This window comes from Lissotriton vulgaris, chromosome 7, assembly GCF_964263255.1.
Source record: "Lissotriton vulgaris chromosome 7, aLisVul1.2, whole genome shotgun sequence".
In the NCBI taxonomy this organism is placed as follows: Eukaryota; Metazoa; Chordata; class Amphibia; order Caudata; family Salamandridae; genus Lissotriton; species Lissotriton vulgaris.
Window position 1 is genome coordinate 71,907,833 of NC_141695.1, and position 25,161 is coordinate 71,932,993.

The 25,161-nt window shown below is 44.8% G+C and overlaps 1 protein-coding gene across 2 annotated transcripts in view; it reads left to right on the forward strand.

Moving 5' to 3' along the window:
• Positions 1 to 24,115, forward strand: part of LOC147700776 (uncharacterized) — a 135,768-nt gene extending 111,653 nt beyond the window's left edge. The window contains exon 4 of one of the 2 annotated variants that reach the window (XM_086928482.1): positions 22,105 to 24,115. In XM_086928482.1, coding sequence (XP_086784608.1) covers positions 22,105 to 22,106 — 2 coding nt within the window. In that variant the 3' untranslated portion in view covers positions 22,107 to 24,115. The remainder of the gene's footprint in view (positions 1 to 22,104) is intronic. The other variant, XM_086928480.1, reaches the window with a different exon arrangement.
• Positions 24,116 to 25,161: the final 1,046 nt, after the last annotated feature.

A 25,161-nucleotide genomic window follows, 5' to 3' on the forward strand; every position in this document is an offset into this window, starting at 1 on the left:
TAGCACATAGGGAACTAGGGAGGCCATACCTAGAAGATCTGGTGAAGCTCAGACCAATCGTAGCATGGTTGAAAATTTGGGTTAATCCTGAGGCATCCCTAAGTAGGGAAATCTTAATTGACTGCCTTGGACGAGACAAATGTATGGGAATCCCATGTCTCAACTATGTTAAGACTACCCTAGAAGCCCTGGGCTATTAGAATCTCTGTTGATCCGGGAGTAATTGTACCCCAGCATAAGGCGATTATAAAGAAAGCATTTTTAGCCCAGAAAATAACATTGAGAGCAGAGGCAGAAGGGACGAAAAAAAACTGTGAGTGCTCATAACCTGGTTAAGAGCACTGAAGGAATGGAGCCATACTTATACCTGATGTATAATGCCCAGGACAGGTTTTTAATGTGTCGTTTTAGGCTCAATTTATTACCATATTTATTAGCGTCACCATTAGGGTTTTTAACTACAATTGAGCAGAAGGGAACCTGCGGCTGCGACAATAGGTCTCCGCAGGATTCCCTTCATTTTGTATAGTTGTGCCCAGGCGTAGATTCTTGGTTGACATTTTAAAACAAACAAAAATGAAACGTGCTTGAGATGCCTTAATCTATCTACAACAAGAGACTGACCCTCTCACACTGTGCTGCATAATGAATTTTAGTCCGACTAAGGGTAACCAGAGGGGGAGACTGATTGTCAAGATTTCAGTTGTATTTTATTGTATTCAGAATGCCCTTTTTGTCTTCTTAATGAATTAGTCTGTATCCCTAGTAAGGATTCTAATAATGATTTAAGTGGATTTTATAAGTTGTATATATGTGCTTTTATGGTGATTTTGAATCATCGAATAAAGAATCCTTGTCCTTGTCCATGTCCATTGAGCCAGGATAAAAGGGAGTCATACATGGAGCTCAAGAATAAATGTATCCAATGGCTTAATACCTACCGGCCACTCCCGACCCATGTATCTGCTGAAATCTTGTTTGCTAGAAGAGTAGATTGGGTGGAGACGCGGGCAAAGGCTATAGAGGGGGATTTTGTAATTATCAACTTCAAGGATAAGAGGGCTGTTGAATATAATTGTAACTGGGCCCCTGTAGGCCCAGCCTCCCTAATTCAGTCATTGCCCTTGACTTACATTTACCCATCAGCATTCACTTCCCCTAGACAAATCTTATTTATTTTATTTATTTATTTTTTACACTTGTATGGCGCGCAGCTACCCGAAAAGGGTTTCCCAGCGCCGATGACATGTATTTGAGCAGAGGTATGAGATGAGCATGATTTAGCATAGTTGTTTCTGGAAGAGCCAAGTCTTTATGTTCTTCCTGAACCTGGCGTAGTTTTCTTCTTTCCGGATGTAGAGGGGAAGTGTGTTCCAAAGAATAGGCCCTCTGACAGAGAAGGATCTTCCTCCCATTCTTGTCAGTCTGAACCTGGGGACCGCGAAGTTTGCTGCTGTTTGGGAGCGCAGGTTTCTTGCTGGTAGGTAGGGAGTGGCTAGTGATTGCAGATATTCCGGTGCTGTTCCTGATTTAATCCTGAACATATAGCTCAGGGCTTTGAAACTGATACGGTTTTCCACCCTGAGCCAATGCAGGTCGTTCAGATGCTTTGACACCCTGGTCGTTTTTGGAATTCTGCACAAGAGTCTCGCAGCTGAATTTTGAACAAGCTGTAACCGTTTGATGACTGCCTGGTTTGAGGTCAGATAAAGAATATTGCCGTAATCAAGACGTGATGTTATCAATGCGTTGACTACGGTCTTTTGGGTGGCAAGGGGCAGCATCCATAGGATTTTTTTCAGCCACTTCATGATGGTGAAACAAAGGCCTGCCACTTTATTGGCCTGTTGTTTCAAAGATAGGGCGTTATCAATGATGACCCCTAGGTTTCTTACCTGGGTTGCAGGGGTGGGGAGGTTTCCCAACTCGGGGGGCCAGTGGGAAGAGTTCCATAGTTCTTTATTTTTTCCTAAAAGGAGGATCTCGGTTTTGTCACCGTTCAACTTCAGCTGGTTGGTGGACATCCAGCTGAAGATTTTGTGGAGCCCTTGTTTGAGAAGGGAAGGAGCTAAAGGGTTTGAGTCTGACAGTGAAAAGATGATCTGGGAGTCATCAGCGTAGGTCATGAGGGTGAGACCTACGCTGTCGGCTAGGTCAGCTAAGGGTCTGAGGTAGAGGTTAAAAAACAGCGGGCTCAGGATGGAGCCCTGAGGTACTCTGTGTGGGGCACTGAACGTATCAGAGCAGGCGAGAGCAGATTTGATCTGGAATGTCCTAAATGTTAGGAAGGACTCAATCCATTTTAGTGCGTCACCGCGGATACCATTCCTCCCGAGTGTGGCCAGGAGTTTGCTATGTGAGATGGTGTCAAAAGCCGCACTCAAATCTAATAGAATGAGTGCGACCGTTTGACCGCCATCTAAAAGTTTCCTGATGTTTTCGGTCACACCCAGCAGGGCGGTTTCCGTGGAAAATCCCGCTCTGAAGCCCGACTGTGTTGGGTGAAGGAGGGCATTTTCCTCGGTGAAGAGAGTGAGGGCAGAATGAATGTGTCTTTCCAAGAGTTTGGAGAAGACTGGGAGCAGAGATATTGGTCGGTAATTTGCTAGTATTGCGGGGTCGGCTGAGGGTTTTTTCAAAAGTGGGTTGACCATAGCGTGTTTCCAGGATGATGGGACTGTGGACAGTTGGAGGGAAGAATTTAAAGTGTCGGCTATGATGGTCAGGGATGGGGTGTCAATCTGTTTCAAGACGCTAACGGGTAATGGATCACGAGGGGAGCCTGATGTGATGGTCTTGAGGGAGGACTTAAGAGAGTCCACGGTTATAGGAGGCCAGCATTCTAAGATGTTAATTTCGGCCAACCTCTCGGGGATGTCTTCCTGTGGGCCATTTGCGGCGGAAATTGAATTGATGTCAAGGATGATCTTGTCAATTTTTTCAGTGAAGAAGGAGGCAAGGTCTTGGCATTGTTTTTTGTTTAAAGGGCGGGTCGTTGCAGTTGTTTGAGCACCTGCAAGGTCTTTAACCGTGTTAAAGAGTGTTCTTGCCTTATTGGAGGCAGTGTTTATAGTATTTGCTACATACAAGGCACGGGCCTTAATGCAGGCAGAGTGGTAGAGATTTCTGGCTTTATTGTATATCAATTTTTTTTCTTGAGTGTAGTCCTTCCGCCACTGTCTTTCGAGGACTTTACACTTTGATTTTTCAATTTTTAGGAGTTCGTTGAACCAGGGGGCTGGGGGACGATGGACATTCCTTTTTGCCTGAGATGGAGGAAGACATTCATCAGCTGCATATTCCAGCCATGAATGGGTTGCTTCGGCTATACTTTCCATATTCAGGGCCTGGATAGGGGGTTTATTGGCGAGGGTTAGGTTTATCAGATGGGGGGTTACAGAATTGGAGTACCACAGGGGGCATAAGGATATTTAATAGGTATGACATGTTGTCTGGGCTGGAACACTGCGATTGACGATGACTATCTGAACGTTGCCCGAGGTTTAACGCAGTGGCCTTCATTGATGATAACTTAGACAAGAGTTTAAATCTATCTCTTGACAATACCAGTTCTCAGGGAGAGGCATTGTGCCTTAAGCCTAATGGATTTCAACAAAATGTAGACTAGAGAGTGTTGTCTCGAACCAGATGGGCTGTGAGGTAACACTAAACTATGCTCTGAGTGAGATAAATTTACTTCTAGCTCCTGAGCCGAATATAGAGCATCGGCGTGATCTTTTAATTAGTGGGGTTGAGAATGTTGGTAGATCTTCTAGTAAAAAGTGCTTGATGTCACTGGTATCCTGGAATATAGCGGGCTTGGGATCGAAACTAGCCTTGCCTGATTGGTCCGATTTTATTGATAAATTTGATATTTGCCTCTTTCAAGAGACTTGGTCGGTGGATTCTGTATTTTGGCTGGGTTATCTCAATTTCTATGTTCCTGCTGTAAAAAAGAAAAAGGGACACCCAATAGGAGGACTAGTGATTTGGGCTAAGCAGGATTTAAGCTGTAAAATTCAACAACTTCCTGTTTCAAATAATGATATTCTCGCAGTGAGACTCAGCTTTCCGTTTGGGGTAAGCATAGATATTTTCAATGTTTATGCAAGAGGCCACCCGGGAGGGAAAAAGTCTGAGACAATATCAGCTCTAGATGTCCTAATTGAGGCCTTGCCTAGCAATACACTGCCTCTCGTAGCGGGGGATTTTAATACGACCTTTGAGCCGCTAGGGTATGACGACCAGAGTTTAACGGAGGAGGAAGATTCAAGATGGGGTATTCCCCAACTTGATTTGGTACCTATAAAAAAATGGACTGAGGCAGCAAACCACTGAAGGGGCTATGTATGGGGAACCAACTAAGGGCAGCCATCGGCCAAACGTCATCCGATAGACAGGGCAACAGAACGTATGATAATGGCCACAGGTTTAGCTGTATAGATTACCTGCTCGTCCATCTAAAATTGTGGCATTGCCTCGTGGATATGGCGGTAACGGCTCGTATAGAGAGTGATCATAATCCCCTTACCTCCCTATTTAGGTTGGGATTAGATGGAGTTGTAGTAGCAACCCAGGATAAAACAGCTCCTGACGTTGCTCTAGCAAACAATGAGCACCACCTTAAGTGGAGCAAAGTTATTGAGCACCCTGATACCTTGATTTCTATTAAAAATGATGCAAATAAGGTACTAGTAGATCTGGGGTCTAGTGCCACTAATGGGGACTTCCATTCTTTCATTATTGAAGCCCATACTAAACTTTTTGGTCAACTTAAAATACATTTTTGTAAGTCGGCTCAGGTAAAAGTAAATTTAGAAAGAAACCCGAGGGCTGGTACAATGAAGCTTGTCGACAAGCACGGGCGAGCTGGGTTTAGCACTAAAAACGAGGGACCCGAGTAAGGTAAGAGGGGCACGGGGCTGTTATAGTAAAGCATAGCTAGAGGCAAAAAAGATATGGGACGAGTGCAAGTGGCAGGAGCTTAAAGAAGCGTGTGCGACTAAAAATCCAAAACCATTCTGGGACACATACAAATGGGACAGGGGTGGATGTTCGGACCACCCACAGAATAATGTCGCCCAGCAACTGTGGGTTGATTATTTCAAGCCACAATACGCCTGTAGTGGTAGTGATGAGAGCAATGATACATCCACCTGCACATTTTATGAAGGAGCTGCTTTCACCCTAGAAGATGTTGATAGGGCATTAGAGACAGTAACTGAGGGAAGAGCACCGGGTATTGATTGCATCCCTGCCGATGTGTTTTTAAATGACAAACAAACTTGGCGATTATACATTGCCTATTTGGCAAACGCTATAGCTCAAGGAGCGGCTGTCCCTTATTCTTGGAAGGGGGCAGAAATCGTTCCGGAGTATAAAAAAAGGGGATAAGTCTCTTGCAGGCAACTATGGGCCTATTAGTCTAATCGACTCCATTCAGAAAATCATGGGTAGATTAGTTTTGTATAAAATACAGACTTGGATGCCCTAAAACAAGCACAATCGATCAAGTTTTTCATTTTATTACCCTCTATTGGTGGACATTGGTCTTGGGAAAAGGGGCTCTGTACGCTGTATTCATTGATATGAGGGCAGCTTTCGATTTAGTACCGCGCTGTAAATGATGGCGAGTCTTGGAGGAATTGGGGATGGTTCCGGAGTTGCTGACACTGATTGTGCGCCTGCATGAGGATAAATTTGCCCGGATTTGGTGGGGGTTGCAGGGCGAGGTTACGGAAACCTTCCCCGTTGAGCGAGGAGTGTGACAGGCATGCGTTATGGCGCCTACCCTGTTCTCGCTCTTCGTCAACAGGGTGACGGACTACCTTTCCTTGGCCCCCACGGATGCCCATGTGTTGGCAGGTATCCGTATCCCAATCCTCATGTTTGCAGACGATGCCTTGATTATCTCCAAAACCCCGAGCGGCCTCCAGCGAGCCCTCCAACGGTTGGGAGATTTTTGCCTTTTGCACGGTCTGGAAATAAATACTGCCAAGACAAAATGTATGTCTTTCAATGAACACAAATCTTTAAGAGCTAGTATACATATGAATAATTGTCCATTAGAGCAGGTTGATGCTTTTACCTATCTGGGTGTTACCCTGCGGAGGGATATGCGTTGGAATAGCCAACTTGATCTGGCTGTTTTAAAGCACCAACAGCAGTCAGGATTTATTTTACAAAAATGTAAAACCTCGCTAACTAAACCAATTAGTCCAGCCCTTGACATTTATGGGATGAAGGTCCTGAGTTCGGCCCTATATGGAGCCGAACTGTGGGGGTTCGAAAACCTAAAACGTCTGTCCTTGGTGGAGAATGAGTTCCTACGTAAAGTTACCAGTGTCCCACAAAGTACCCCACTAACACCACTCTTATGGGATCTAGGTAGGAAAGCAGTTGAAGATCTGGCCATTCTCCGCCCATTATTGTATTGGCGTAGAATATGGACTACTGAGGAACTGTCGCACTACGCCCAGGGTCTTATGGATATCATTGAAAATGACTCCTTCCTCAAAATCAAATGGCTGAAGGAGATTAGATGCTTGCTAGTGAGTTTGGGAATGACCGAACTATGGGATGACCCTATAAAAGCAGTCTTTCCCTCTAAACAAATCCTGAAGGGAACATATTGGGAGATGGTCTTCTCATCAACATGTTCGAAGGGACTTTCTTCTCACCTCACTGGACGATTCCTAGAATGTAAGACCTGGCGAGCGCTAGAAAGGTATTGGGATGTTATTGGAAAGCCTTATGATCGTAAACTGTATTTCCAAATCAGGGTGGGAACTCTTCCTACAAGGTTATTTACTGCAAAATGGGTGGGGTCAACTAGTGACGGATGTTTTAGGTGCATGGACCAGCAAGAATCCGTAAGTCACATCCTGTTCTTCTGTCCTTTATACATCGCACCACGTCGTAAGTGGATAAAACCAATCTGTCGATTAATGGGTACTCGAAGATATGCAGAGGCCCTGAGAATTCTAGGTTCAGACTCCAACCCACCTATAGCCATAGCTGTAGCGAAGTTCTTGAATTGGGCCTGGGCAATACGATCAAAACTGATGCTTTTGCTTAGCGAGTAGTTGGCCCATTGGGTTATTTCTTAGTCTCAAGCCTATCCCAGTAAAAATAAATGTTTGAACAAGTAATGGGGTATGGGTCTCCTGCTCAAGTGGTAGACACTGTCTGGTATTGATCCACTCCCTATCTCATATAACGAATTAGTGAATATGTTAATAACGCTCTTTTGTAAGTTTGATAATTTTAAAATAATTTTACCCTATATAATTTATTAATCATTGTATTCAACAGTTGCTGTATGGAGTTTAATTGTAACTTAATTATTTATATAAAATATCATACCATGGCTGTTTTAGATTGTATTGAATATTTGATGAACGTTTTATGGTGTGCTTTTATGACTTAACTGTCGAATAAAGTTTATGACGACAAAAAAAAGATACATCATATGAAGAGCTGGCTTCCCACATGCAGTAAAACTATATGTCTGTGAAAATGTAATGGTAATTTTAAATTAGAAATGTGTTGACTTTATGGCAGTGTGCTATCACACCATGCATACTCCACACTATGCCACTCCACTTTACACTACTCGTCTGTACAACACTGTACCCCACTATACTCTACAACACTCCTCTCCACTCTGTGCACTTCCACTCTGTGCACTTCCACTCTATGCCATGCCACTCCACCCCACTGTACAACACTCTACGACACAGCTTGCCACTCCACGTAATTTCCCTCCATCCCACACCTCTCTACTCCATTCTATCTGACTCCATTGTACACCATTCCAATCCAATCCCCCAAACCAATCTACCCCTCTGCACTCGAGTGTACCCCACTCCACTTCACTATAATTTACGCCACTGTAATCTACCTTTTCAATCTACCATACACTAATCCACTCAATCTACTCCACTTCAATGTACCCCACTCCACTCCAATCTACCCCACTCTACTCCACTTCAATCTTCCCTACTCCACTTTACACAAATCTGCCCCATTCCAGTCTACTCCAATCCACCCAATCTGCCCCACTCCACTATTCCCTACTACAATCCACCCAATCTACCCTACTCTAGTCAATTCCAATCTAGCCCACTCCACTGTACCCCAATCTACCATGCTCTATTCTACCCCAGTCTACCCTACTCCACTTCACTCCTAGTTATTCCACTCCAATCTAACACACGTTCAACTCCAATCTAACCCACTCCAAATCAATCTACCCCACTCCAGTCTAGCCAGTCTAACTCTAATCCTCCCTTCCAGGGCTGACAGCCAACTCGTGCGTTGTCTCGTCCTTCTTATTCCGCCCGAACAGCCAACTCATGCGTTGTCTCGTCCTTCTGGCTGTTCGGGCAGAATCAAACATATAGATCAGCCCTGGTAGGGAGGATTTCACATTAGGATCCCCCTACATCTTTGAGAGCTGGTACAAATGACCCTGGCTCCTTGATGTTATTTTAAGCATACCAGTGTCTAACAATAGCGACGATTTGACCCTGCCCTGACGAAATTGCCACTAAGATCTAATGGTAATGAATCATGTCGGCTGAAAGGAAGTAGGTTTGCAGGTATGCAAACCGGTTTTAGATATCTGAGTAAGGACACGAGAGAAGAATAAAGTTGGTAATCGGTGTTGCTTACTTCAGTTTTTTATTATATTGGGTCTTGTCTTGTTTGGTAGTCGCAAAAACACATAAGGGTGAGTATTATTTTGAATCTTTTTTGGATTATTTTTTTGGGACACTTATAAGTTGTAGCAAAATGGTTGCCGATGATGACAAAAGTGAGCATAGCTGGTGAGTACCAATCAGCAAGCTCCACTGGTGGTGCGCACGTGAGGTACCATTTTTCTTTTTTCACAACACATGTATGGGGGTGTTGTTGGGTATATATACCGTAGTACCCTTCTTTAAAGTACTGATGGGGTATAACTGTCTTTTGACAAAGAGACACTCTTATAAAGAAGGCAAACAAAGTGGAATAACACTACCTTGTAAAGATTAAGGAGTGTTTAAAAGTGAAGGAAAGAATTCCAATTCCACAATAGAGATTTGATAAGCCTGAGGGTCTGTTGTATGTATTGATGTTTTAAGAGGAGGGCGACCTGCTCCTTATATTCCCTCTACAGCTCCGTATTGATAGGCAGGCTTCTAAGGCACCAGATCATAGTTGTAAGTGTTAACAAGCATTAGAAATGCAATAGGTCTCACATTTTTTTAAGTTAGAGCTATTGGCGTTGTAAATGGCAGTTTATTTTATCCTTGTGGTATGGAGTGGAGGTATGTGGTTTGAGTAGAAACATGTGTGTTGGATTTGAATTGTTATTTAGGTAATTGTGTGGCCTGGATTTGTGGAGTGTAAATATGTGGCCCGGTGTTCAATGGAATTATGTGTATAGTAATTATGTGATGTAGAGTGCAATGTTGTAGAGTAAAGTTGTGTATAGTGGTACAGAGTGGCGTTGCACATAATGCAATGGAGTACAGTGGAGTGGCACAGATTGTAAAACAGTTATTACAGTGGTGCAGTATAGAGTATAGTGGTGTAGAGTAGAGTGGAGTGGTTTAGAGTGAAATGGTAACGATTAGAATGGATTGGCATAGAGTGCATTGCTATTGAGTACAGTTTTGGAGAGCAGAATGGCATAGAATGGAGTGGTGCAAAGTACAGTGGAGTGGCATATCCTGGAGTTGTATAGAGTGCAGTGGCAAAGAGTGCAATTGTGTATAGTGGAGTGTGGTAGAGAGCATTAGCATACAGTAGAGTGGGACATAGCAGAGTAGAGAGGAGTCTAACATGTGCTTATCATTTTATTGCTACTACAATAAACCAAACATGTGTTTTCTTTCTTTGCTTGTATTCCATGGAGGTTATAGTCTGGTCCATTATGGAGCCTGTTTATACAAACAGGGTGACATGTCATGCATGCATCTAAGCACTGACTTTGAGAGTTGACAGCTGGTCTAAATAAACAGAATGGTCACTGCTGCATGGAGGGCAAGCACTTTTTTAGTGGAAACATACAACTTCTGCCCAATCAAAAAATGCACTCATGCCTCCAAAAATGTAGACGAAAGGAAAGCCCCTCTCTCTTGATGTACACATAATTTTCTGCCAATAGTTACACTGTCACACCAGACAATAATAAAAAGGCTGTTTAACATTTAAACTACAGGCAGATTTGCATCTCTCCTCTAATAAAGTGCTAACACTAAACAATGAAGTAGTAGCCCAACAGGTTTATACATCTGCTTACTTATGTGCGAGAGAGGGCATGGGTGTGAAAGTGACAGAAAGCAAAAGAGAGATGGTATATAGAGAAACTGTTATTTCCATACATAAGTGAGAGGTAGAGTGAAGAGAGAAAGGAGGAGAGAGTGCATGAGAGTTACAGCAAGGTAGAGGTATAGAGAGAAGGTGTTTAGAGGTAGGTGAGGAGAAAGAGGAGAGGGGAAAAGATGAGAGAGAGTGGAGAGGAAAGCAATGGGTTATAATGAGGAGGCTACACAAGCGAATTGAGTGGGATCAAAGTACTTAGAAAGGAACAGTATTGGACCTTAAGATGAGTAAGAACAGTGAAGCTGCCGGGAAGTGTCTGGAAGGAAGGCTGTCAATCACCCTTAGGCAGTGCAGTGTGCATCGATTTCTATGACTGCACGGTAGCTGGGGGGGAGGGGGCTTATTGTCAGCCCATTCTGTAGCACTTGTGCAGCATGCATGCTGCGGAACATCCCAAAGATCAGACACAGAATCCCCAATGACCCACACATAATGTTTATTATCCATGCATTGAAACAGCCTGCTGTAAAGTAGCTTTACATCACATGTCTGCGTGAGAGGAACTGTATAGGGATGCTGCTTCAGCAGAGTTAAAAATTTAAATTCTAACTGCAGCTGACACATTTAATTTTTTGGGTTTGGCTCTAGGCTGCAAGCAGACAGCTACAGAAGTGGATGCAGTGTTCATCATACCCGAGGGGCCTGGATTAGTTTTATTTGCGGTATTAGTTTTGTGCTAGACATGAAACACAGAGACGACAAAGATCCATTAGATGTGGGCTCAGGCAGAGTCTGCGTTCAATCAATCAATCAATCAATCGTTTTGTAGAGCGTGCTATTTACCCGTGAGGGTCTCAAGGCGCTGAGGGGGGGTGGGGTGGAAGCTTCGCTACTGTTCGAAGAGCCAGGTCTTGAGGAGTATTCTGCAGGCGAGTAGGTCTTCGGTCTGCCGTAGGTGGGTAGGAAGGGTGTTCCAGGCCTTGGCGGCGAGGTAGGAGAAGGATCTGCCGCCTGAGGTTGTTCGTTGGATGCGGGGGACGGTGGCGAGGGCGAGGCTTGCGGAGCGGAGCTGGCGGCGAGGGGTGTGGAAGCTGAGTCTGCAGTTCAGGTAGGCTGGTCCGGCATTGTGGAGTGATTTGTGTGCGTGGGTGAGGAGTTTGAAGGTGATCCTCTTGTCGACGGGGAGCCAGTGTAGGTTTCTCAGGTGGGGGGTGATGTGGCTGCGGGGGGGACATTGATGATCAGTCGGGCGGAGGCATTTTGGATGCACTGTAGTCGTTGTAGGTGTTTGGCTGGGATTCTGGCGTAGAGTGCATTGCCATAGTCCAGCCTGCTGCTGACGAGGGCCTGAGTCACCGTTCTTCTTGTTTCGGTCGGGATCCACTTGTAGATCCTGCGCAGCATGCGGAGAGTGTTATAGCAGGAGGAGGAGACGGCGTTGACCTGTTTGGACATGGAGAGGGAGGAGTCGAGGATGAATCCAAGATTGCATGCGTGGTCGGTGGGTGTCGGTGCTGTCCCCAGAGTGGTTGGCCAGCAGGAATCGTCCCAGGCTGAGGGGTTGGGTCCGAGGATGAGGACCTCTGTCTTGTCCGAGTTCAGTTTCAGACGGCTGCTCCTCATCCAGTCAGCGATGGCCTTCATTCCGTCGTGGATGTAGGTTTGTGGCGGTACGTGGGTCCTTGGTGAGGGAGAGGATGAGCTGAGTGTCGTCAGCGTAGGAGATGATGTTGAGGTTGTGGTGGCAGGCCACTTGTGCGAGGGGGGCCATGTAGATGTTGAACAGCATCGGGGTGAGGGAGGAGCCCTGCGGGACACCGCAGATGATGTCGGTGGCTTCGGATCGGAAAGGTGGGAGGCGGACGCTCTGGGATCTGTCAGAGAGGAAGGATATGGTCCAGTCGAGGGCCTTCTCTTGGAGACCGGCTTCTTGGAGATGTGTTTTTAGAGTGCGAAGGCGGCCGAGAGGTCCAGGAGGATGAGGGCAGATGTTGTGGGCTTCATGCAGCTACCAGCAATAGGGCAGTGTTACCGCTGTAGAGAAGTAAGTGCCTGCCTGACGGACAACTACAGCCAAATTTCGGGGGATGGCTAATTTTTCCAGCCCTAGGCAGAGTGGCTCTAAGAAGTGGTGAAAACACAACAAAGCCTCATTAACGACTGAATGGTTGTTTAAAGACCTGTGAAGTACTCAATGTGGCTGCAATAAGACGGCCCCCTGCCCGGGAAGCGGTCTCAGCCGTGGCTGACACACACAACTGGGGGGGCATAAAGCCCAGTGAACCCAATTGGTGTTGCGCCCCTGGTGCCTCCATTGTGTGTTATTAACTCCAATGCTTGCTGTTATAGGATAGAGATGATACAAATAACGAGCAATGCAGGATAGCTGCCTTACTTTCGGATCTTAAAATCGCGCTGTTTGTGTTTGATTTGAGTAATGGAAGAGTTTTCTACGTCCAACCTTCATCCTGTTCAGTGGAAGGAGCAGTTCGGCCGACAGAAACGCTGTGTGAAAAGCACAAGCAAAGCTTTTGAAGCAAGGAAGTGTTTATTTTCTGCGAGGCTCAAAAATGTCTTCTTTGTGAGGCCAGCGAGAGTATAACAAATGAGCTAAGCAAGTTAACATGAGCAGCTATGCACCCTGAAACAGCTGAAATAAATAACAAAGTGTCCTGGGTCCGATTCCAGTCGGGTCGAGTCAGACGTTTTTTTCCTTTTGTAACCAACGAAGTCAGTTTCAAATGAACAGATCTCCTCACAGTTCAGTTCCATCACGACTTTACTCCTAACACTGGAAGAATTTAAACCTCACAATAAGGAGACTCCAAAGGACTACTTTGATGAATTAACTTGCAGGCCTCATGCGAGCAGACTATAGAGGACCTTGCTCAAGCCCCGATGCAGTTACGATTTAAGACAACAGCAATCAGCTGCGTAACCTGCGTAACCTGCTTGAGATGAGTGCCCTGGAAATTAGATCTGAAGCGATACTACATTTCAAAATAATTTACCAGCACGAAACGACCTCCTTCAATCTCTGCTCCTAATCCCGCAGGGATGCGACCGCACCACTGTAGCCCAACATCAGCCATAAATCACGCACACGGCTTTTCTGCTTAACAGCACAGATCGTATGTGTGAATGGCCCAAATGCCATGCAGCTGCCATTAGAAATCTTCATGCATCAAGTTGACTAGTGCATAGGTAAGGGCACGTCATGTTTACTTGAAAGTTAAAAAAAGCCCACATCAGAAAACAAGGCACCATCACTGGGGGAGCTGGACATGGTGCTGCTAGATGACAGGCTGGCAGCGCTGGCCGCAGAAGGGGGTTAGGAACGCTACGGCGGCCCCAGTCTGCACAGCACACCCAGCAGCTGCAGTGCTGGTGGTGGTCTGACAGTTGAAAGTAAAAGCGTACATCGCACACAGGAAATAAACACAATAAAAGTGAAAGTGCACATTGCGCACAGGAAATAAACAAAAAAAGCGCCCGCCATTGCTGCGACTCACAATTTTAAAAAAAAAGAGTTCTTAAAAACAACAGATGAAACAAGGAAAGTTCACGAAAGAGGACGAAAACTGTAGTGAGGTGGTGCTGCTTCCGGAATAAATGGAAGTGACACATCGCATCTACAGCCAATAATATGCCCGATAAGAAAAGCTATGCCAACGTTAAACAAATGGCAAGCAGCAGGAGAAATTAGCCGGCAATAGGCAGAGTTTCTCCTAATATACAGATTACTTGATGCCTCGGAGAGGCAGCGCATGCACTGCCTATGCGAGACCTAAAAATGACATTTACATCCACTGAGAAAGAACCTCCACAGCAAGCAGGCTCCGTTTGGACACAACTGGACTCTCTTATCCCTTTGAATCAGCAAGGGGTCAGCTCCCCTAGACCTCTTAGAGGCATTTTTATTTGCAGAAATTTAGAACAAAGCTGTAGGCAATCTCTCCACCATTCTATCAGAGTGTACAGGGAATTTATAAGACAAACCCATCTGTGGTTAGAGAGTTTTCCCAAATGGTTCCAGCTAAAATTGTAACACACATCCATACTATCTTTCAGTAATTTATCCACCGCCTTTCTCACCCAGGTACTTTATGGCAAAAGGAGCCCCAGAATGTGTTGTTCTATAGTTTTACAAGATTAAGGACTGTCTTTTGTCCAGGAAATCTGACCTTCTTTGGCCACTTTAGAAACTAGCAGAACACCACTCATAGGCCTGTGTGCTTTCACTGGGGGTAAGCACCCCCTTCGTCATCAACTCTATTCAAAGCAGGCAATATTCAGTGGCGTAGGAACGGGGGTGCAGTGGGTGCGGGCTGCTCTGGGTGTCATCACTGAGGGGGCAAAAACATGTGTTGTAAACACATATTTTTGCCATTTTGTCAAGCCGGGGTGACAAGTGTCATCACTGAGGGTGGTGACAAAATGGCAAAAATATGTGTTTTAAACACATATTTTTGCCATTTTGTCAGGTCGGGGGTGACAAGAAATTTTCCACACCTGACCTTGCTACCCCACAGGCAATATTGAGGAATCTTTGGTGGCCTGATGGATTCACATAGAAGGGGGAGTGGGAATCAGGAATGTTTTTGCATGCGGAAAGTTTTTATTCTATGACCTCCTCTTCTCAGAAGGGAGTAGGTGTGTACGGTCCCTATGAGCCAGAGGGGTCTCAACTGTAAGAAATAGAATATAGGCACCAGCATAGGTGGGTTGCTTGGAAACAGAAAAATTGTCAGCTTTTGAAGTTTACCTGTGAAGCATATACAATAAAGAGCCCATGCTGCAAGATGTAATTGTCTACTCATCTCCTAATAAGAGATATGGAGAAAGGCAAGATTCCAGGAGTGCTACATGTTTTTTTCACAGGCCATGTCAATTTAACAGCTTGCACTATTTGAGTGAAGTTTCCGGTGTTCAAAACATTTCAATTAAATAGTAAAAATGGGTTGAATGACACTTGTGGTTTGGCAGAGGTCAAGAACATAAGTTATATATCATCTATATCAGAAGAATACGTTTCATGTACAAATGGGCGCGTACGGGATAGATTGAATATTGTTGGCTTTGGGTTGAGAAACTGTTTAGTTCGACTGGACACTCAATGTTGATATTTCAAATTGAGGATGCTGCCTCCAAGAGTAAAGTTAATGGAAAATACTCAGATTTCCCTATTAGGTGAAAGCCTGCTCTAATTTCAAACCTGGTGGCAAAGTAGATGGGAAAATGGCCATTTCTGAAGGATCACCCCAAATCTTTAGTTTTCCTCCTCTGGGCACTTTACCACTGCTAACCAGTGTTAAAATGCATGCACTCTCTCCTCTAGGCTTGGTAATATCCCTCAATTTGAGCTCCCTGTGAGAGCATGAAGCAGTGTCTCCCCCATGGCCTATCCCCAGAGGAAGGAGCTGAGGGAGAGGAGACAGGGGGGAGAATTCAGCTTCAGATGGCCAAAATAAAAAATGTAAGCTGAGGAGTAAAAGCAGAAAGGGCCTTGGAGGCAGAGAAGTCTGATGCAGAAAGAGCCTTGGCAGAGAAGAAACTTTTTCTGACTCATTAACTGAGTATGAAAGAACTGGCTATCAAGGCCAGGTAGTTAGATTCCAGGAGTGATGGTGGCAGCATACACACAGTGCCTGATGGAGATAAAAGGGTTCATATACCCAAGGATTTGGTGCCCAGTTATGTGGTGGGAGATGACATTGATAAGTGATTTTGTGCCTATGAAGTTTTCCTGAAGGTTCAGATGGTTCCTGAGGAGCACTGGGGGGGGGGGGGGGGGTGGGGGGATGATCCGCCGAAACATATGGTAACACTTGGGAAGGACACACTTCTGACATAAGAGGTTGGGGACCCTTAAGAAGGCCATTTTAGTTGCCTAATATGCGCTGACTCCTGAAAAGCATTGCAAAAGATTTAGGGACAGCCAAAAGCTTCCCAACCAATACTGGGTAGCTTTTGTAGATTACTCCAGTAAGGCAGTGAATGGCTGGGTCAGGGGCAGCAAGGTCAGTGATTTTAATGAGTTGTACCATATAATCATGAGAGAGCACATGCTCAGTATCTGTATTCCAGATTTGCACCATCATCTAGTTGACAGCAAGCTGACTGACCCCAGGAAGCTTGCTGAGGAGGTGGATCTCTGGGCTAGCACCACAGCGTCCAAGAAGGTACCTGGGAGTGACCCCACGAAAAGTGTTTCAGGTTTCCCCCACCAGAGTGAGGGGGAGGTTAAAGATGACCCAGAAGAGTCCCAGAGTAAGGGGGAGGAAAGAGTTCCCATGACACATCTGAGAAACAGGGGAATGGTTCTCGGGTGTGATTCCCCAGGGTGCCCTATTTCCAACCCCTCTGCTTTAAGTGCTCCCAGATAGGACACAAGAAGCAGGGGGACTCGGTCTGTCCAGTGACACCACTCACTGGTGTGAGCGCTACAGGAGTGGCCAATATGGCCTTAGGGGTAAGCAGTCCCAAGGTGCAGGTGATAGACCATGCCTTTATCTCCTCTAGTTGGGAGATAGACTCAGAGGGTGAGCTGGTGATCCCTGAGGGTGGGAGTTGTCACTTCCACCCGGTGAAAGTGAATGGGGTCCTGGTCACTGCTCTGAGGGATACAGGGGCCAGCCAGACCATGGTTGTGGGGAAGGTAGTTGCCTCAGAGCAGTACACTTGCCAGGTGTGTAGGGTTACTCAGGCCTACGGGCAGGACTTTCTTTCTGTCCTATGGCCCTGGTGCCCTTGGAATGGGGTGGGAAGGTGACCCAGAGGAGGATCATAATTAGTCCCCAAATGCTCGTAGACTGCATTCTGGGGAATGCGTTGCCCCCAGTGTCAGAAGAAATGAGAGGGGTGGCTGTCAAGGGCACCCTGACTGTTCAGTTTTCTGGGGGAATGACTCCCAAACAGAGGGTACCGTATCCCAGATGGAGAGGCAGGGTGAGGGAGGACTCACCCCTATCCCCTGTTCATCCTCAGATTACAGACCCTGGGTTGGTTGGCTAGTTTCAGGATACCACCCTTGATCTGGTGGGAGGTAGAGTGGAAGTAGGGTGCAAATCACCTGGGGCTACTGCCCCGAACTCTGAAACACCTCAGAGGTCGGGGAAATTGCAGGACCCAATATGGGAACTCCATACCAGTCACCGACACTGACAGCGGTGAGTGGACTGTTTTTTTTAGTTTGTACTTTTTTTTTCAATTTCACCAAAAATACAACTGGCAGTCTAAGGAAACACACATGTTCATATCATTAAAATGTATACAGACATGGCAATAGGAAGAATATGACATTCCACTAATCTGGAGGACCCGTCCTGGGATCCAAATCCCCCCAAATACCCTCGGGTTGTTTCTACTCCCCAGTTTTCTCAAACTGTCTATATGTTGAATCAATGTGGGGACCCCAGCTTGTACATTCTGGTGTCATTCTGGGTATTCCTGTCCATCCCAGGGTCTGATGCCGTGTCTGAGTCATCGTCAAAAGTTGGTACAGCCTATTCAAAAAAGTAGGACATGTAATTTTAAGTACATTTCCTCCTGGTAGTGAAAAAATCTTACATTCCGTTTTCTATACACCAAGGCCTATCTCTCCCATAGGATAACTTTGGGACTACCTAATTACATTTTATATGTCAATGTTTTCCAATTGGGAAGAGATAAGACCTCCACGTCTGGTGTTCCTGGAATCACAATATAAAACCACAACTTATGATGAAGTCAGATTTTAAATTGCATTTCTGATAATGCCACTTTTAGAAAATTGGTATTTGCTTACTTTAGCCATTTGGTTACTGCTGCCTGTCTCTGTTCAGTCTGGTTTGGGGGACAGTTGGATTTTGTATATTCCCTCTAGATAGCCACATACAAAGGGAGCGTAGGTGTGATTTGATTGGCCATCCTGTGAGATGGGTGGGAGGAGCTAGGCACAGCCTGCCATCCTGGGAAATGGGAGGGAGGAACTGGGCACAGTCTCACACTTAGACATTTCAGCTATGTCCTGTCCACACAAAGGCAGCATACCCCCTGTAGTGAGTCTGGAGCCAGGGCAAGAAGGGAGGACCTCTCTGCACTTCAAAACCTTTTTTGAAGTATCTCCCACTTCAAAGGCACAATTGGGTATAAATACTGAACCTTTGACACCATGGCTTCAGTATACTTCTGGACCTGTGAAGACGCTGCCAGGAAGAAGGACTGCTGTGCTGCTGAAGGACTACCACTCAGCAGGACTGCTGCTTTGCTGGACTCCGGCCTTGCTGTGCTACCCTGTTGTCTGCTGTTCCCCTTCCTGGGTGACAAGGACTGGATATGCATTACTTGAACACAGAGTGACTCCACAAAGGTCTTCCATCTTACTTGCATCTGAACCTGGACTCTGCCATCAGTGAGTCTGCCCTGCCAAGTAGAGCTACACCAGTCCTGGACCCTTGGAAGTGAGGCCTAAGGTGCTTCTTCAGCCAACCAATGAAACTTCATTGATGCGTCTTCACCTTTGCAGGGATGAGAACTGATGCATCTCCAACTTAGTGTGGATCAGAACTGGTGCAACCTCTGTGCTGGGTGGAGGGGAACTTGCGCATCGCCTTTGGAACTAGCACATCACCCTCGGAATCAGCTAATCCTCTGTTACAGGAGCAGATCCAATGCATTGCATTCGGTAACAGTGCATAGCCCTCCAAACTGACACATTGCTGACTTTGCGGGGAGATAACTGACACTTCTCCTTCTGTTGCCGGATCGGGACTTATACATTACCTTGGATGCAACCTGAATCTTTCTCAACGTGGACGTAACCAGGATCTAGGTACTTTTGTTCAGCGGGCCTCAGTGGGTCCCTGTAGGCATGAGCGGATTTTGCGGATTGGCAATCCGCGAATTTGCGGATTTGCGAACTCGCAATCCGCAAAATCCGCGAATTCCCGCGAATTTGCGGATTTTTTTTTTTTTTGTGTTCGCCCGTGTTTCTGCCAGTTCGCGAGGGTTTTTACAATTTCGCAATTTGCGAACTTACCTGTCGGGTCGCAAGTTTTGCGAACTTGTTGTTTCTACGTGTCCAACCTGTTTGGGACACTCTTCTTCATCACTGCCACTCTCTGTCACCACTGCCACTCTCTGACTACTCATGCCACCCTCTGGCCCACCCATGCCACCCTCTGTTTCATCACCACACCCTCTGGTTGTCCAGTGTACATTATTTTCGGCAAAGCAAAGCACACCTTCCCTGCCTCAAGTGACCTGAATTAATTTGGGGCTGATTAATGTGTCACAGAATATTTTTTTAGCTGGCACCTGCTTCCTTAGTGCGCCCTGATTAGTGATCTTTTGCACTTGCTAAGTGCTTTCATTGTTGCAAAATTAGTTACAACACCTGCCCTGCCCCAACTGACAATAATGAATTAGGGGCTGATTAATGGATTTTAACTTCCAGCCTGGCTCCTGCTTGTCTCCCTTAGCTGTAATTCATGACCTTTGTGGCATATGTGTAACTATTCTGAGGTTCAGAGCAGGGTCACATAATAGTTTCAACTGGCAACTGAACTCTGGAGGGGCCCCTCAGGAAGCACTACAGGAAATGGCTACTAATGATGTGCCTGAACTTTTGAACCTGGTAAGTAGTTACTTTCAGTTTTGCTTAGAACGTATTTCTGCAATTTCGCACTTATTCGCGGGGCGCGAACTCACGCGAACAGTGCGAGCAGTGCGAGCAAAATCCGCTGCTCGCGGATTTGCGGATTTTGCAGGAAATTCGCAAATCTCGCGGATTGCGGATTTCCCGAAAATCCGCAAAATCCGCGAGCGGAACGGATTTTCCGCCCATGCCTAGGTCCCTGTAGCTAGCTGGCGATCTGTTGCAGTTGGCCTGAACTTTTGACTTTGACCCGGTTTATGGCAACCAGATATCCCAAATAGGCGCTTATTGCTTTTAAGATCTATTTTACAGTTTATTCTTTAAAAATTCATATTGCTAGTTCTACTTATTGGAATTTTGTCATTTTGGTCCTGTTTTATTTATAAAATTGGGCTCATTTTTCTAACCTGGTGTGGAGTCTTTTTGTGGTGCTTTCACTGTGCTGCTGTTTAAAATGGTGCACAGATATTTTGCACAATGCCTCTTAAGTTAAGCCATACTGCTCTGTGCCAAGCTGCCAGGGGGTGAGCACGGGCTAATTTAGGGTGTATTGTGACTTAGCCTGACTAGGATTGTGGTTCCTGCTAGGACAGAGTGCATACCTCTGCCAACCAGAAACCCAATTTTCAAAAGTGGCAAAAAAATGAGGTATCCCCCTGGCTCTCTCAAGAGTCACATGAAAGCTGTGTTATCTAGATGCTGATAAGTATTTCTAAAATCTTCTGGTGCTCAGACCATGAAATTTGGTAGTGTACTGGTAATGATGATATGGTATGGACAATAATGTGAATGGTGGCCAAAGGCCCAGGACCACCTATGATGTGTCCGCATCCCAATGTTCACACCCTCTGTCATGGGAGCGCATATGGTGTTTTCCCATCACAGCTCAGGGTTCCAGTGGAGAAGGCCATCCCAGTAGGATTCATTGGTTATCAGGAGCTGTTGAAGCCATCTTGCCGTACATCATGGAAGCGAGCAGGTGATGGCTTGACGAAGCAGTCTATCTTCGAGGAAACTAGGAACACCAGCAAGAAGCCTCCTTAATCCACAGATTTGACATTTTTGACAGGTTCCACATCAGATGGAAGGTGCTGCGCTGAAGCAGCGTGAGAACAAAAGTGTAGTTTTGGAAAACCTCCATAGTTGCTTGCTTTCTGGCTGTAGCACTCAGAGTTCCAACAGGTGCAGAATTTAGAGGAACAGGGTTGATGGGTGCCTAGCAGAGGGGTTTTTAGTTACTTTCAGAGCCTGGTGGAATGCGGTCTGTTTAAATCATAGATTAGACACAAATAGTGTCACTCCTATTTCCTTATCCATTAAAAGAGATCTTTTATGGCTGCCTCTATCCTCCTATCTAACAGATACAGCCTTTTCTTCAGCCACTTCGGCCATTACCCCAGATGAAGTTCGGAAACCTCCATGAATCCTCTGTTGTCTTTTTACTTTTTTCTACAGTTATATTTTGGCATAATACTCCTTTTTGACTTCCATTATTACAATTTTAGAGTTTCTGATCTACAGTTTTAATCATTAATGTTTCTTGTTGTTGACTTAGCTTTAAGATTCAGGTTATTTTCTTACCCATATTGCTCTATTTTGATGTTCCCTCCCCCCTCCCTCCCCCTATCTGACCCCCACCCCCTCTTTTTTGTATCAACAATAGATTATATTGTGGTTTATACTGTATAATATTATTTTTCTTTGTGATTCTTTCTTTATATGATATTTCTTCTTATGTTTGCTATAATTTTTCTTCAATAAACTTTAAACTTAAAAAAAGAGGGTCTTTTAAGCTTAGTGAAGGATAGTCCATGAGGAGCTCTGCGAGACAGCTTATCCTCTTGACCATCATACCCAAGAGAACCTTTGGGTTGCAGATGGGACAGCCAGATGGGTTGCAAGTGGCCAACACAAATTGGGCACAGGGGAAGGATCAGATGGAAGACCCTGTTGAGGACCGGTGGAAGGATTAGTTTGGATGCAGGTTGATCAAACAGGTGGTGTGCAGCCGGAAGGAATAGATGGAGTACCCCTACAATGATGAGATGAGAGACAAGATGCAATTGTAAACTCTAGACATGAGCCCATGGTAAAGGAGCAGATATTTAACATCCACTATGCTTTCTGATAAATCTTGTTGTTTTTCTCTGTAGGATCCCTAAATTCAGAAGTTGCTGCACGTGGTTGTGCCACTCCAAGTTACTGTGCCTTCAAAAGTACATCGGAATCAGCTGGAGATACAACTGTAGTGACTGAACTGTCCTGCACAGATAGAAGCATCCACCTTCAAGAGAGTGTCTTTCTGCTAGCTTCAGTGGGCTCCTTGTACTGAGACTGTCCTTCTAACTTCCTTTTAGATGAGTGGTACTTATCGGTAGCCACACCGGTGTATGGTAAAGCATGGTACAGATGTTTCCACAGGTCCATGGATCTCTGGAGTTGTTTCAAGCGCCTTATTTTCTTTTCGCCTTTAAATATCTTTCTTTCATGTTTCAATACTTGTATTTCACCTGAATTTCCTTATATTCCCTTCAGTCTTTCCCATGTTATCACTTTCTTTATTAAATTTCAATTACTTTGAAAATAAATCTTTCCCACAGCTCCTGAGCATTACTGAAGGCTCCCAAACAAGGACCTCTTGATTTAAGCATAACCCCTGTAAGACTCTCTCTTCCAAGAGAGTTCTCTGCTCACTGCCAAAAGTGCAGCCAAGGGACTGCCTCACTGCTTTGGGAACAAGGTTTTCTTTTCATTAGAACAATGGTTGGCACATCATTTTTATGAGTAACTGGAAATCCGCACACCTGACACTCAAAATCATACAACTAGTTCACACTGATGACACTCTTAGAAACACCTGCATCTTTTAGGCTGTGAGCCACAATACGGAGGCCATTTTTGCACTTATGTTTGCATGCTGAGATGTATGTAAACGATTTCACAACTGTGTTACCTAACTATGCACAGGCAACAATGCGTCTAATTTACAGAAAAAAATGCGTATGCCTGTAAGACCTCTACAATGGAGATTTATTTTGTAGTATGCACAATAACTGTCTATATCATATCAAGCATGATATATTTTTGCTAATAATTTTGTAACGCAAACACATGTTTATAAAAAACGAAGAAGGATTTTACATTGTGTCCTTACAGTTCATGTCTTTATATTTTCTATGGGGTTTTTGTAAATGACTACCACCCACCCGAAGGTGACCTCATAAAGTGTAGGGACTGAGTAAATACAAGCGGTAGCAGTAAATAGCATTGAAGTGTAAGTGCTGGAACTGGTGGTTGGGTGCCTGTCAATCATTTAATACCACTTGGCAGTGTCAGGAGATAAGCCGCCATCATACATAAACCCAATTAGGGGACTAAGGGCATGACATGCAAAGAATTTTTGTGGTTGGAAATGGTCTGATTCAAAGTTTGCAATGGCAAAAACATTTCTTTCAATGGGGAAACATCCTTTACAACGCAACTTTTACCACGCAGTGCCTTTACGACGCAACCATTACAACGCATGTCATTACAACGCATTGCGCTGGGGGGCGCTCTAGGATAGGGAATAGATTTAATTTACTATCCAACACCTTCCCTACTATCCACGGGGACTGGAGTTGGAATTGTAAAATAAACTATTCACTATCCAGCACCCCAAAGCGCTATGCGTTGTAACAGCATGCGTTGTAAAAACTGCGTTGTAACAGCATGCGTGGTAAAAGCATGTGTTGTAACGTCATACATCCCTTGCAATGCATTAACTCATTTCAGGAATCCATAACTGTTTGCCGACTTCTAAAGTGGGTTTAGAAGTGAATAATTATCCCTTCCATATAACCATTCTCGTCCATATGTATAATTGATTTGGTACTTAAATTAAATTAGCGGTTGTAAACTCTGAGGTATTTTCCCCTTTCTCTTTGTACTGCGGAATGTAAGGGAACAGCTGACTGACACAGTGAACTGCTGACTGTACTCTACCTTGTAGGGTACAGACAGCAGTAGTCTGTGGGGTGTCAGGCTGTGAAATGTCAGGCATATATGTTAGGAAAAAGAGGAAAGTAAGGTGTAAACCAGTGGTGGGGTGATCTGTGCATTTGCTGCTCGTATATCCCCATTGCATTTCATATCTTCATGTATCTAAGTGTACATTTTTCATTTATAACTGAAATCAGTATTGATTAGTCATGTGCAGCCCATAACGTTTTATTATAGTTTGATAGTGCATCAATTATACATACCTATATACAATAATGTGCTTTATAAATTGCAATAGAATATAATGAAGGTGCAACATAGTTCATATGTTAATTATCGCATTTACTTCATTCATCAAGAGGTTTTCTCTTTTCAAAATAATCAGAAAAGTACATTTAAACCTGGTAAAGAGTCAAATGGCGAATTAGAGTTTTAATCCAGATACCTAAAGAGCATTGACAGACAGCTGGCTAATTCAGACCATTTTGTTGTATTGTGTATCGTCAGCACTTATGTCACACTTCTGCACATGTTGGAGTAACCTTTTGTGACATGTACATAGAGAATTGCATGTATGTTTGCCACAATTCATGCTGTTTGCAGTAATTTCCTTCCTGACTATGTTTTTTTTTTCTTTTTTACTTTTTGTTATGTGTTGAATCATAGATTTGGTTCACCTAAAGAAATGCAGGTTCTCCAGAATTGTTTCTGGCACCAAAAACACTGTTTATTTTATAATGTACTAATTGTTACCCAGGTCCTGAGGTTCACTGGGTCACCCCATTAGATTTTAAAGGTATAGAATATTAGGCAGAGAGGCATCTTCAGCTTCCTGGGACATTTGTACGAGCTGAGCTGAAAACATCCCTAAAGAAGGCCATTAGCTCGTCTGATCTGGCAGGTCCCTATCAGTTCAGGAGGATGTATGACATTACAACGCATGCTTTTACCACGCATGCCTTTACAATGCGCTTTTTACATTGCAAACCTTTACAACGCATAGCGCTTTGGGGTGCTGGATAGTGAATAGTTTAATTTATTATTTCAACTCCAGTCCCCGTGGACACTAGGGAGGGTGTTGGATAGTAAATTAAACGTATTCCCTATCCTAGAGCGCCCCCAGTGCAATGCGTTGTAATGGTTTGCGTTGTAAAAGTTGCGTCGTAAAGGCACTGCGTGGTAAAAGTTGCGTTGTAAAGGATGTTTCCCGTTCAGGAAGGCCTTTGCTG